At 37.0% G+C, this 15,655-nt stretch overlaps 1 protein-coding gene across 1 annotated transcript in view; it reads left to right on the forward strand.

The window, feature by feature from the left end:
* lpgat1 (lysophosphatidylglycerol acyltransferase 1) overlaps positions 1 to 9,006 on the forward strand; it is a 61,754-nt gene extending 52,748 nt beyond the window's left edge. Inside the window, exons 7-8 of the mRNA XM_056481270.1 lie at positions 4,509 to 4,615; positions 6,717 to 9,006. Of these exons, the coding sequence (XP_056337245.1) occupies positions 4,509 to 4,615; positions 6,717 to 6,868 (259 nt within the window). The 3' untranslated portion in view covers positions 6,869 to 9,006. The remainder of the gene's footprint in view (positions 1 to 4,508; positions 4,616 to 6,716) is intronic.
* The last annotated feature ends 6,649 nt before the right edge of the window (positions 9,007 to 15,655 follow it).

A 15,655-nucleotide genomic window follows, 5' to 3' on the forward strand; every position in this document is an offset into this window, starting at 1 on the left:
CACCACTTCCGGCAGCAACCTAGCTTTCCCACGTGGTCTACCATTCAGGTACTGACCGGGCGCAGCCCTGCTTAGCTTCAGTGGGCGACCATATATATATATTTATACATTTATACACAAATATATTTTGAGGTCGCACAGATAAATTTCAGGCACATATGCGACCAAAACTGTAGCAATTTTTGAGCAATTTTTGTTTTTTTCCACCACTCTCTTGCCATCACCCTCATAACTTACAAGGAAACCAACGTGCTCTCAAACGCCAGATTCGCTGTTGGTTATAGGAGGATTACATTAACGTTACTAGCCATTTTGCGAGCTAGTGCAGCGTGTGCCTGACTGGAGTAGTGTTTGGAGGTGGGCGGTGAAGGCAGCATGTCACGTCATTTGGGATGCCTTGTTGATCATTGTTGCACTGAAAACATTATTTTTCGTACTTATTCTCTTTTATCTTTTTAGATATTAGTCTGAATCATTCGGTTTGCAATGCGTACCGAACCGAAAGTCTTGTACCGAACGGTTCAATACGAATACGCGTTTCGTTACACCCTAATATATATATATATATATATATATATATATATATATATATATATATATTACACATACATACATACATACATACATACATACATACATACATACATACACACACACACAGACACACACACACACACACACACACACACACACACATATATATGTATGTTTGTATGTATGTATGTATATATATCTAAAGGTTGTTAGTCATAAAGGGAAGCGGTTGTTAAAATGGCCGTAACAGTAATGTTTGTTGAATCTGGTTAATTATTTAATGTCAGATTGTTTAACTCAGGGAAGTTGACTCTTAAACAGAGGGAAAAGCAGAAGCTGGATCAGTCAGTGTTTTGGTGATGTTGTAAGATTTCTCCAGCCACATCCTCTATTTCTCACTATACCGCTAGTGTGTTTGCGTGAGGTGTGTTGTTGATGTCCACGTTTGCAGTCAGTGGTGTGTTTCCAAGTCTCAGCTGTCTGTGTTGAGCTCCAGCAGTGTGTTTCAGCACAAAACCGCTGTCATCAGGGAAGCGTCTCATCAGCACAAACACTGAAGCTGAGCTGCTCACTTCTTCTCCAGGCCGACCACAGATTTGATGAGGGCTGAGGATTGGGATCATTCCTGCTTGTGTGTGTGTGTGTGCGTGTGTGCGTGCGTGCGTCTGTGTGTTTTTTAAATGCCTGTTAAATTTTCTCCTTTAGGCGGTCTTCATCGCCTCCCTTCATTATTTTCAATTTCATTTCGGAGATTTGCTTTCATTCCGTTCTAATTTAATCTTTCTGCGATGTTCAGCCTGTTAACTTCACCTTTTTTTCCTTTTTTTTTTAAGAAAGAACAGGAAAAGAGTCAAAAGGGCAGATTTTTTGCAAGCCAGATTACTCGTGGAAAGTTGTGTTAATTGTTTCTGTTATTGACAAATCGTGTATTCTAGCCCTTTCATGCGTGAGTTTTAAATACTCCAGCTGACCCTTCTGCGTGAGATTTTCGGTCACCATTACTTAAAATCCATTGCGTTCTAAACTTCCCATGGCAACACGTCAAGTTTATCACATGACCCACCAGCCCCAAAGATCACTAGCTGCATCCAATATGGCACACTATACACTATGTACTATGTACTTACACACTCAACAACATAGTATATGTATGTAGTGTCGTTCCAAATGGTTTTTTTTTACCAGGCGGAAATTCAAACCGTTTGACGGTTGCCAATTTAGTGAAATAAATAACCAAACTACAGTGTTGGGAGTAATGCGTTACGAAAGTAATGTATTACAGTAGCGTATACTTTTACCTGTAACACAGTAGTGTAAGGCCTTACTAATACATTTTCAGTAATATGTTACTCGGTACATGTTTAGTAACGCTTGTGTTATAACAAACTTTTCGCCCGCAAGACATTAACAAATAAAAATACCGCAAGTAAGTTCTATTTCCTGTTTATGGTTGGTGAATATATGCGCGTGTTGTCATTAATCTCCCTCTGGCTATTGGAACTTTTTTACTTTGAACGCGGAATGGTTTGAGCCTCTGAGCTCGAAGTCCGAGGCTAGTTAACAGTTTTTTGGGAGTTAACTGTTTTTAATAAAGTTTTGGAGCATCTTGCAATGTAAAAATAAGCAGTTTTTTATTAGGCAGTTTATTATTAGGCTATTCATATAGGCTATATTTGTAAATACAGCTGATGTAAAAGTATCTTTAATGTTTAAGATTTATATAGGCTACTGCAGAAAAAAAAAATGTTTTCATTGTAACCGAATGTGTGCTTATTTAACTATTAATATTATACTAATTTAGGTGATTGACTGCTGGCATAACGATGTGGATGATGTAACGTTATCGTTAGTAGCTAGGTAGTCAAAAATGTTTCATTACTTGTCATTGCAGTTAACGCTCTTTTGAAAGATACTTTCACTTAGCCAGATTGCTTGTGTTTCCGCTTATACAAGAAAACAACTTGTTGCGTTTGTTGAAGTGAACATTGTCGCTGTCCAATTGGGAAATACAACCCGTTTGGTTCACTCCGCAAGCTTACGAGCTGTGCGTGTGCGTGAGTCTGTCACGAGCTATGTGTGTGCGCTTAGCGCGAGCCTTCTCTGAGTGCGCACGCACAGCCGAGAACTGTAAAGGCTTTTATATTTGACATGCTCGCCGGAAACCCGAGCATTTCTCATGTGAGATTGCCAACTGTGCAGACGAATATCAAATATCGCAAATTAGAAAAGGTTGGTCAGTTAATTATGCTACTGTAAGTAATGTTTTCAGCAATAATACTCCAGTGCAAAGCACATCGTCCAGTTATATTGAAAAATAATAAATACTGTCTCTTTGTAGACATCTGCATGTATTTTGTAAACCTTAAATAGTATGTTTTGCTTTTAGTTATGTGTGTTTGAATGTCTGGAACCTATAATAAATGTTTTTTGTTTGAAAGCACGGATAGATTGTGATTCATGACATGTGCTGCGCTCCTCTCTGTGTGCCTCAGCATGCGCTGTCAAATTTGAATTTTAGCAGTTGATGACGTGCACTCTGAATGTCTAATCACACCAGTGTGATTGTACGTTTCAGGGACCAGCCTAGGCTGATCACACCGGTGTGATCGTATGCGTGAAAGGGTTCATATAAAGATATGTTGTAATTCAGCCTACAAATTGTGTGGTTGTAAAAAACTTGTTTTTTTTTTGGTTCTTTTGAAGATACACAGTGTATAGGGCACTTTTTGACTGAATCAGAATTGAAGTAATTGTAGTTTTGTGCATGACATTTTCTTTCCTTTTCTTCATTTTTTTTCTATATTTTACATTATTTTAATGTCTGTTTAAGAGATCTTTTTTTTAATTGTGTTTTTGACAAAAAGTACAATACAGGTATTCAGTGACAAAGGTATTTTAGTTTTTTTTGTTTTTTTAACTACACAGAAACAAATGAACATAAAAAGTATTAAGTAAAAGAAATGGACTACAAAAAAAATTATAATAAAAAATCTTAATAATAAAAAGAAAATAATAATAAATAAAATAAAATAAATTAAAAAAAATAAAAAACTAGGGGGGTAGGGGGGTGGGGTGTTCTGTTCAAGGGATCTTGACAAGATCTTTGCCATAGGGCATGAAATGACCCAAGAACTGAAAAATAAACAAGAATTATTATTACTACTACTACTACTAATAATAATGATAACAATAACAATTAAAATGCTTTCTATAATATTTGTATTTTCATAATAATAATAACACCTTATGTGTAATATAACTCGGACAACAGAAATGTATATTATCGATAAAATTGATTACAATAATAATAATAATAACAATGAACAATAATAATATTGATACATAATAATTGTAATAATCAAAATCATAATACTTTTTGCAGCACAATATATTATATAACTCGGACAATAAAAACTTATTTTTTCTTGATAAATCATTAATAAAAAAAATAATAATATTAATGTTTAATAATATTACAATATGCAGCGCAATATGCACATTTTTGTAGTTCCAGTTATATTGCTAATAATAATAACAAAAATAATAACAACAGTACTAATGTTTTCTATATTATTTGTATCATAATGAATAAATAAATAAATTATGATGTTTGTTGTTCCAAAGTGATGTATTACTGATGAACCACTCCATTTTCACTTTTGGTTGAATTTCAATTGAATAATAATAATTATTATTATTATTTATTATTATTTATTATTATTATTATTATTATTATTATTATTATTATTATTACAACTGCATTTAAAAATGTAATAATTTAGCGTTTATTTTTTTTTATGTGTCAGATACTAAGTCATTGTGATTTTTATTAATTATGTGAACCAATGTATTAATAAACTTTCCGCATGCTGTATTGACTAATCAGCAAGCAGGTCTTGAATAATCAGTTTTATCTTTTTGCTTTTTAATGATCCTCGGTTATGTATGATGAGTTCTTATTTGTTGTATTTCAGGACATACCCTATAAAGGACGTCCCAGTAGAGTCAGAAGCACTGACGGATTGGCTATATCAGCGATTTGTGGAAAAGGAGAAACTTCTGGCTCACTTCTATGAGACAGGTACATTGATAAGTCAAATTTTGTTTCTGCAGAATCTATATAACAAAGTGTCCGAACTACATGCAACGCAATGCTGCGAAACTAGATGAAATCAATCTTTTTCGTGTTGAGTTTTTGTCTCAACCTTCCATGACAGTTGCATGCAAAATTTCTATTTTAGAAACAGTTTCTATTTCTGCGATGTCATGGCTGAACCACAGCATAAACTACTATGACAATGATTACCTCAGGTACTGATTATGTGCATTATTCAGTTTTAAATGCTAGTAATGTGAGTTTAAACACGTTGACGTTTACTATTGAAAGACACATATAGTTTACCTCAGATTTTTGAAAACACTAGCAAATATAGTTTAAAAATGAATGTTAGATGTTAGAACTATGATTGAGTTAAAACCAACAAATATCAGTACCTCAGCATGTACTTTTTTCCACAGCTTTTAGTATGCCAGAGCATTTCATAGTTTCATTGCCAGTCCTAGCCAGTTGAAATAATTTGTTAAGGGATAATTTTGAATTTCCACAGCCAGCGCAGAGCCTCTGGAATATATATATATATATATATATATATATATATATATATATATATATATATATATATATATATATATATATATATATATATATATATTAGGGGTGGGCGGTACACCGGTGTCATAGTCATCACCGGTGTGACATTGCGCCATGACATGGATTTTCTAATACCGTCAATACCGTAATAAATCAATTATGCGCCTTGAACGGCTGCATTTACATCAATAATAGCTAATTCTAAATAATAAGGCATTCAATTTTCTTCAAACATTCAGTTGTGTTGTGGTCTGAATACATGTCCTTATACTACAGGGCTCGAAATTGCAACCATTTTGGTCGCATGAGCGCCCGAAATTTAATCTATGCGCCCTCGTAATATATTTGGGAGCATTTGTGCAACTGAATATAATGGTTGTAGTGCAATCTGATTTGATTTTCTCTAAAAACTTGCTGAATCGCTCTACGCTGCCGCTGTATTGGTTCATATTAGCTGTCAGTCACTCAACGCTTCCCGCTGTCAGATAACAGGGAGCTTTTGTTACTGCAGGAAATGCAAACGGCTGAAGAGTGAAAAGTGCACAGGTTTGCAAACTTCACCTAAAGTTATAATAATAATAATGGCGCAGATGACAGCGATCATGACATGAGGTAAATGTTGATCCACCAGCTGAGATCAATCGAGTGTTTTTGGAGAAGGTGCCCGAATCTCGATGCGTTGCATTCACCGCGTGTTCAGCGCAAATGTCTGCTAAATATAAAATCTAACACTGTACACATCATCGCCAAAGAAACTCACCTTTACTAAGTTTACACTGAAACTACGGCTCATAACACAGAGCGGAATTGCGCTGGTGGTCATCACGAGAATCCTGCTCTGTCTGCTCATAAATGGGTGCGGCTGACTCGCCTGCTTTATTCCACCAACACAGAGAAATGAAGATCAGCTCATAACGAGACTGAGCATTTACAATGACCCAAACCAAAACTTTTAAAGAGTGATAGAAGTGAGACTTTCTTTTGTCCGTTCTTCCTTGAGATGTATATTATTTTGCTATTGAAAGTAATACCATGATACCATGATTTACTCTTCAATATTTGGACTCTCAGTAGTGATTATTAAACCACACTGAACTGAGCTAAACTGAACTGAACTTAAACACTACAAACTGAACTACACTGTTCCTATTTACTGTGACCTTTTATGTGAAGCTGCTTTGACACAATCTACATTGTATAAGCGCTATACAAATAAAGGTGAATTGAATTGAATTGAATTATACCGTCACCGTTCAAAAGATGAAAAATACCGTGATATTAATTTTAGGTCATATCGCCCACCCCTAATATATATATATATATATATATATGTATGTGTATATATATATATATATATGTGTGTGTGCGTGCGTGCGTGCGTGCGTGCGTGCATGCGCGTGTGTGTGACAAATTCAGGCAAACTGCTTGTCGCTGGAATATTGTCGCATGTAGTTGGGACATGGTGTTAACTTGAAAACATGAATCCTTTAATGTGCTGACATGTTCTCTCCCATCTTTCGTTTGCTCTCAGGAGCTTTCCCTCCACTAGACGGCCAAAAAGAGATGGTCTCCCGAGAAATGACCCTGGACAACGCTTGGCTGTTTTTGGTCCAGACGTTCGCCTTCGCCTCAGGCTACATGTGGTACAGCATTCTCCATCACATCTACTGCTGGCTCTTCTGACCGCTCTGAGGATCCTGTAACGCAGGGATGGAGGAGGGGAACCGCCAGAGACCAAGAGCCCAACCCCCCCGATGATCGTCCTTTTCCTCTGCCCCGGATGGTTGAATGTACCCCGCAGGACGACCACTTTCAAGTTGCTGTATCCGATTGCGGTCCCCCATCCTTACTTCGGACAGACACCTCCACCCAGATCCCAGCTGCCCATGCAGTCGTGCGTTGATCATCCTTTTAGATTTTTTTTTATTTTTTTGGCATAGAACCAGTTCAACATGTTTACACATGCGCGCGCTCACATGCAGAGAGAAAATTTATGCACATCTAAATGTTTACTCATGCACATGTGGACACACCTTTTGGTTTTTATTTTTGACTTACAATCAAAATTAGGCTCAGGAATAAGCCAGAGATAGATCTGTCACGTCCTATTCTTTCTCATGTTCTGAGCTTCGTCTTTACTTTCGTCCCCAACCGTTTTTATCGTCAAACTCCCAAACAGGATGACTGAAGATTTGTTTTCAGAGACTGCTGTCCTCTTTGGAAGAGCCTCCTCTGGCCTTCATTGCACTATGAATCCTCGTCGCCCGCCCCAAAATGGAAGACCCCGGGTTCGTCCTGCCCTCATTGTTCACCTCGTGGCCGTTTAGTCTCGTGTTGACCGGATGTGTTTTTGTCAGTATTGAGAGAGAGCGATCGTGATGTTTACACACTGACTGAAAGAGGGATCGGGTTTGGAAAGGAAAAAACAAACTGGTTCTTGTTTTAAAATCGACAAAACAAGGAGACTTTACACAATCGACGCCATACAGACACATCCACAAGACTGCCACACGATAGGACAAATAACCCCCTCACCTCCAAAGTTTTACAAATATTAAGCCATATGCTTATCTTCGGGTCGAAAAAGGGGGCGGACATTCTACTGACTGAACTTTTTCGTGTTTTGTTCATTGTCCTAAAGGAAAAAAAAAAGATTTTAATTTGTTTAAATTTATTTTCGAGTCTCATTTCTGTACATGTGACAGCGTAACCTGCCTGTGCGATTGTGTGCGACTGCCCGTTTGTTTGTTTTTTCGATTTTTATTTTGTTTTTTTTAAATGCACATAATGTCTGGTAGCTTCATGTTATATCAGAGTGTTGGCAAATATCTGTTTAAATAGTTTTATTTGTATTTTTATTTTTCTTCCTCATCCTTGTACAGAAGGGAGCGCGAGCTGGAACGGCCGAATTACGTTTTTTTGTTGTTGTTTTTACTTCTGAAATATCATGAATGTTTAGGAAGGATGAAGGAGAGGGGAAAAACAATTCTGTCCTGGCAGGTGCTTTTGTTGCTCTCAGTATCCGAGCGTCGCCTCGTTTGCCGTTTTTTCCCGGCGGCGATCGTGTCATGTTCATCAAAATAGTCTCAACTGCTGCCACGCGCAAGGGATCAGAGATTAGATCGAGTTTTGTGCTGAGGCGCGGAAATATTTTAGACTAGCTTTAGACTATCTTGAGGAAAGTACCGACGTTTTCCTCGAGCTTGAGACGAAACATTTTTCATGTGTGAAATGAGACATGTGTGTGTGTGTTGATTGAGTCCGTCTACATGTGCTCCTCATGTCGAAAGGGAAAAAATGGGTGAAGTCCAGCAATAATGTACTCAAAAATAAATGCCCATGTTGTGGCGCTCTAAAGAAGCAGTGCTTAGATGTACAAATTAGACATTTGTAGATGAAAACATTGCACCGTACTTGTCACCCCCCCCCCCCTTTTATCCGAAGCCATGTCATTTGTGAAAGTGGACTTTGTTTCTATAGCTTGCCAGATTGAAATGTGAATGACGCCAGAAGACTAAAGCCAAGTTAGATGCGGACTGCATTCAGAGCAGGCTACGTCACCGCGAGGATCTCCTCGTCTCGTTCTCGCAGTGTCTGTCAGATGGAGACGTAACATTTTGTTTTCCTAAGTATGGTTTTTATGTTTAAAAAAACGACAACAACGAAGTGTGAGATATATCTATATATTAGCAATTTAACCAAATTACAATAGAATGGTCCATGATTTTCATTTTGTACTCCTGTTTCTCTTCCTAGCTACCCAGCCATTTTACAACACACAGATTAATTGTGCTGGAATAAAAATCATGCGCAGCAGTGAACCCACGGGCTCTTCTCTGAGTGTTATTGATCAGAGTCGCGGTTTTCATCTTTCAGGCTGCTCAAGTCAATGAATAACATGCACCGGTGAATCATTCACAGGAAACGTGGAATCTACATACATTTAGATGGGTTTTGATAGCATGTTGCCTGTGCAAATCGCACTTTATGTTCTGAAGAAAAGCCAGACTTTGACCTTTCTATGAGTAGGGTACAAAATGGTTCTATTACTTAAAGGAACACTACACTTTTTTTGGAAAATAGGCTCATTTACTTAAACTCTAGACTTATACAGTTGAGTTTTACCATTTTTGTAGTCCATTCAGCTGATCTCCAGGTCTGGCAAAAACACTGTTAGCTTAGCTTAGCATAAATCATTGTATCGGATTAGACCGTTAGCATCTCGCTCAAAAATCTTTGATCATTTTCTTATTTAAAGTTTGACTCTTCTGTAGTTGCATTGTGCACTAAGCCAGGCGGTAAATGAAAAGATCCTTTATTACTATGCTTAAACGAGAGCATAGTTCCTAGCCATATCGGCCTAGAAAATAGCATCCTTTCATTTTCTGTCGGTCTTTGTACACGGTGTAACTACAGAAGAGGGTAGATTTAAATAGGAAAATTATCAAATCTTTTTTTTCATTTTGAGTGAGATGCTAATGGTCTAATCGATTAAATGATTTATTCTAAGCTAAGCTAAATGTATTCCTGATTGACTGATTGGTGTCAAAAATGGCTAAACTCGAGAGTTTATCTTAAGGGCACTTGCAAAATGAGCCGATTTCCAAAACAATTGAGAGTTCACAAATACCAAACTGTCGAATTATAATCCCAACATAGGCTCATTCTGAAAACGTAGCCCTATATACATTTCTGGAGATCGCTAATTATGTAGCCCGAAGTATGTATGACTGCATTTCCTCTCATGTGCATGACGCTGTTCCATTTCACGCTTACTAGCTGACCGCTTACCTCCATGTGGACGGCTTTTCCACTGTTACCAGTTTGTCCAGTAGCTCGACATGTACGTTGATGGACTTGACCACAATGAGGAAATCACAGATATGCTGTGACCGCTATGACGGGGTTCGAGTCCGGCGAAGAACAGTTCTAGAAAGCAGGTAAGACAAAAACAGAATCCAAAAAACAGGGTGAGAATGTGGTAAAATCTGAAAACGTGGTAAAAATCAGGCGAGGGCTTTTTTTTCTGGATTGCTTTTTAAAACTTGGTTGGGTTTAGTGAAGGGGGAAGGGCGGGGATATCGCTCGATTGGTCATTTAGTCAGTCGACAGCGGCCTCTAGTGGATTTAGTTGAGAACAGCAGACACGAATGGGACTCGTGAGAGAAATTTGAGATCTCAAAAAGTGTACACAACGGCCTCTGGTGGATTCACGAAAACAAATCTGCAAAATAACATAGCTCCTGGGACGTATTTGGCACTCTCCAGAAATGTATGTAGAGAACGTAGTCCCGGGGACGTTTCTGGAGACCGCAAAATACGTCCCGGGAGGTACATAATTTTGCAGTTTTTGTTTTCGCGAATTCGCGAGAGGCCGCTGTGCGCGCTTTTTCCAGCGCCGTTCTCGCGTAAACCCGCTAGAGGCCGCTGTCGAACGACCTTCCGCCTGTCTGCCTGGATGACAGGATGATTGACCGTGCGACCGGCCAATCGGCTGACCCACCCTCCTCCGTCCCTAAACCCAACCAACGACGATTCACAAAAGCCGTCCAGAAAAAGAAAAGCCCTCGTCTGATTTTTACCACGTTTTCAGATTTTGACCACATTCTCACCCTGTGACGAACTTGTTCGCTTCATTTTTTGGATTTTGTTTTTGTTTTCTTACCCGATTTCTGGAACCGCTCTTCCCCGGACTCGATCGTCGTCGTCGTGGTCAGCCCCTCTCTGCGCCTCGAGTCCGCCAGAGTACACGAAGAGCTAACCGGACAAACTGGTTGCATCGGGAAAGCTCTACACATGGAGGCGAGCGGCCGGCAAGCGCCGAAGGGAACGGCGTCACACCGCCCCGCAGCGTTCGCTTAAAAAAATGAAATACAGCCGTACATACCCCCGGTTACGTATTTCGCGGTCTCCAGAAACGTCCACAGGACTACGTTCTCAGAATGAGCCTGGGTTGGTAGAGGTTGTATAATCCAGATGTCTCCACTCTAAACCAAATTTCAGATGATTTTTCACTTAACTAATTACATTTCCAGCAGTTGGCAATCCCAGTACTCACAAATGCACATTTTCTGGGTTTCTCTTCCAGCTCCTGAGGTTTGTTCCATTCGACTAAGTTTTCTGAAAAGTGGACATCACAAGATACACTGCCATGGTTCCAGTTCGAAACAAGAGTTCAATTCAACCTAATGGACAGAAAATCAAGCAGTGTTGAGCATTGAGCAGAGAAAAACTACAGTAGCCAGAAACAGTGTTCTAAATCTATCCATGTACAAGCTTTATTTACTTGTTCACATACATTTCTAGTATAACAACCCTTAAACAGGCAGGAGTGGAAGATGATGACCCAAAAAACTCATCAATGTTCAGACTAAAGTAAAACAAAGTCAGTTCAAAGGTTTTTTAAATATTTGATATGTTAGGATTTTATGAGTTGTATCACCCAAGATTTATTGACTGTTTATAATATAAAAAATGACAAAGTCATTATTGTTTCTTTTTTCATTAGTACAATTTGCTGCTAAAATGGTATTCTGTTGTTCCTCTCTTAATTTAAAACTTGTCAAACATATTTAATTATTCATTTTGAAAAATGATTTAGTTTTGTGTAAACAACAGTTTTCATCTAAACAATCATTTAATGACTTTTACAAGTAACAATAAATGTCAATTTTTAACACTAAAAGGGACAAGACCATAAAGATTCATCAGAAATTTAATCAGATTTAATAATTCAGATTTTAATGTTCGCATCCCCAGGATATGTGGACTGTTTTAGGGTTATTACCCCCCCAAAAAACTGTTGTAGCTGGTTAGGACAAATAATGATTAACAAGGAAAATGGGATTTTTATATGGTGGTGAATCAGGGTATCAATCGGGATATCTTCTGTCCGTTCCAGATCCGTTTTTAAACAAAAAAAGGAAAACTAAGAAAACAGCGTTTTTCTTTTGCTCATAAAAAAAAAGAAGAAAAAAAAGATTTTGGTTCTGTTTTCGTTTTTTAATTAAGAGTAGGAAAACAGATAAACGAATTTAAACTTCATTATACACATGAAGGCGGTGCTGAAACGCACTTTTTCCTCTGACTGGCCAACCAAATCTGAGCTTGAGACGTCGCCCTCAAAATAATAGTCATATATATATATATATATATATGAGGAATTAAAATAAAAATGAATGGTACCCTTTGTTATAGCCCCAGTCTCAATGGGTTCTTATTCTGGTCCTGCAAACAACTATTAAAACAACTAAACAATAAAAAACAAAGAGTAAACAATATTAATTATTATTATTAGCCTGTTATTATTATTTAGGTCTACAGTAGCTCTGAAACAATCATGCAAACCAGGTGCTGCTCGGAAATGGTTATCTTTGCTCAGCATCAGGTGCACAGCAGCAAAACGTTTGGCAGCAAACTATGACTTTATTTTAACAACAAATGTTTAATAACACTGCTAATTTACGTTTTTATTTAGTTTACGCATTCGCAATGAATGTAAGCCTGCTAACTGATCAAATGATAGAATATGGAAACTTGGTTTATATATATAATTGAATAATAATAATTAAAAGCCTGCGTACAGAGGACTATTATTTTGAGGGCGACCTCACAAGCTCAGATTTGGTTGGCCAATCAAAAAAAACAATAAAAAAGGGCGTTTCAGCACTGCGTACATGTGTATTATGAATTTTAAAGTGGTTTATCTGTTTCCTGCCCTAAACCAAAAACTAAAATCAAGCCAAAATCTCATTTTTGTTTTTGTGAGCAAACAAAAAAAACGTTTTCTTTTTTTTTTTCGTTTTATTAGTTTTCCTTTTTTTGTTTGAAAATGGATATGAAATGGCCAGGAGATTACAGAAGATACTCTGATTGTGGTGTCACATTGTTTCCGTTAGCATTTGTTGCTAAAGTCCAAAAATTGGGACAGGAAGTTAGCCTGAATTTCCTTCTTTCATTTCAAGGGCCTTGTCAGTCTTTTCTTTTTAGCTTTTACATTTAACATTTAGTTTGACCTCACCAGAAAGAAATACACTTTTTTAAAGGTCAGCCAATTTTATTTGTGCAGTTGTCAAATGTGTGTCTTAAATCCAAAATTACAATGTTTATTTTGCTAGCGCCCATATTGTTATTCTTTAGGTGAACAAGTTAATCCAAAGGGGTGGGGGGGGGGGACTTTTTTTGGTAATCTTCAATTCAAAGTCTGACTATTTGCTTTTAAGATTGGAGTGGGTCATTTTCTGATGATGTCAAATTATGCAAAACGACTCTACTCAGAAAGAAAAAAAGGTCAAAACTCAGTATTGCGTTTTTTTTTTTGAAGAGCATAAATAAAGGGTTCAGCAAATTTGTTCACACAGACTTTAATGCAGTTTTAAGTCCTAATAGTACCCTATTCATGGAAAGGAACACTTGTAAAAATTGTCCACTTATAAAAATAGTATAAGTCATGTTGTCCTTTCATCCTCCAAATAATTCTGGGTAGAAATAAACGGTAACCTGAAGCAGATATACACATATATTAGGAAATGTAAGTGTCCACCACCAGGGGCGTAGCGGACATTTTAAAAGTGTGGGGGGGAGACAGCTGTATGAGATCATACATTCATATAATTATTAATCACCTGTTTCTAAATGGTCTGTCTCTAAAAGTGAGGGGGACGGAACCCCCACCCCCATCCCCCCTGGTTGCTACGCCCCTGTCCACCGCTGACATCATGACTCCCTGGGGTCATTTGATGTGTGCTCTTATGTGAGGAATCTAATGTGCTAAATGATTAAATATAAATGTAAACAACACGGAAATACAGAATTTAAGAAAATAATTATTTCTATAGACAAAATATGAAGTAAGTTTCCACATACTGTTTTGTTTCTTTAATGTAGGGATATAATAATGGATCTATTACCGTAATATCTTAATTGGAATGTAGAATATGTAAAATATAAAACTAAGATATATAATATATCCTGATTCAGTATACTGGGGGATTTAATGTGTGCTGTACTTCTGCTTTTCAGTCCTTGTATAAATGCCTAAATAGATTATAAACAGATGCTGAACAAATTTCAGCAGGGAATTAAGATTTTAGGACAATAAAACCTTTTTTTAATATGAATTGTTTTATATGATATTTATAGGAAGGCTGTGGTTTGAGGCATCGTGTCATGTATGAAATATACAAGTTACAGGTGTTCGTCTTATTTCACAGAACGCATGCGCAAAAACACGCACGTGTGCCTTGTAATCGACAATAGTTCCAATAATGGGCCTATTATTCAAGTTAAATCTCGATGTCTGTCAGGTTATTTATCTCAAACTCCTATCCTGTCGTCGGCTGTAAAAGAGAAGTTTGTCAACTCCTCACGGCCACACCCGGAGCCGACCACGAACACACCGCTGCCCCCTAGCGGACGGCCACGTTGCATCATGGGTGCATCTTGATATTTTTTGCAGTAGGCAAAAATCTAATTTACGAGTCAAAATTGGCCAAAATACACCTTTTTTATTTTTATGGTAATCATCCATATTGAGTAAAGTTGGTATTCCATAAAGACATTTTGTAACTTTCCAACTGTAAATTCAATTTTGCAATATAGCATACATTAATGCACATTGCTAAGCACTTTAAATGTAATTTTTTTTAACTAGTTGTAATTTGTACAACGATACATCAATGGAAAGATTATATTTATTCGGCTTATATATATATATAAATGTCAGTTTCCAAAAATGACAATTATGACTGGTTTTGTGCCTCACAAATAAATAAAACAACCAAGTACAGGATGCAGAGGTCAGTCTGCAGACAACATGTTTCTCCAAAGAGACATGTTCTGTTTTTGTTGTTGTTGTTTTGTTTTTTCAGAAAGGGAGTACAATTATGTAAGAAAAAACTAAAAGTAAAAAAAGGAAAGTAATAAGACATGACAAACTCATTTAAGACTAAAATCCAAATTTGTCCAAATTTTTGGTCTGTATAGTTCTGTCTAATTCTAATAAAGGTATTTTATCGCGTAATGTATTTAATATTACAAATTAAGCATTTGTGAGGGGGAAATTGTGTTTATATAGTCACACACAACAACAATGCCTGTTTGTGATAATTAAAAAGTTTTAAGGGAATCTTAAAATAGAATTAATGAGAAATTCTGTACCAGCTATTTGATAGGCCTATAATAAAATAATATTAAGGATGTAGTACAGTACCACAGTTAATCGTTTGCACGAACATCATTTTCTATCTATTTCATTTTAAAAATCAGGTATGTTCACCTTGATCTAATCAATTGCACAATATTTTTATTCAAAATACGTTTATGTTTCCAAATTAAATTATAAATATATTTATTTACCTCATTAATTATGCGTTTTGGAAAATCAATAGCCAGTTTCTTTCTGTAAAAATAATAAGCAAATTGTTTCTCGAATCTCAAAATGATTCACTGTTCAGGGGTGCGTTTCCCAAA

This window comes from Danio aesculapii, chromosome 20 (genome assembly GCF_903798145.1).
Source record: "Danio aesculapii chromosome 20, fDanAes4.1, whole genome shotgun sequence".
Taxonomy (NCBI): Eukaryota; Metazoa; Chordata; class Actinopteri; order Cypriniformes; family Danionidae; genus Danio; species Danio aesculapii.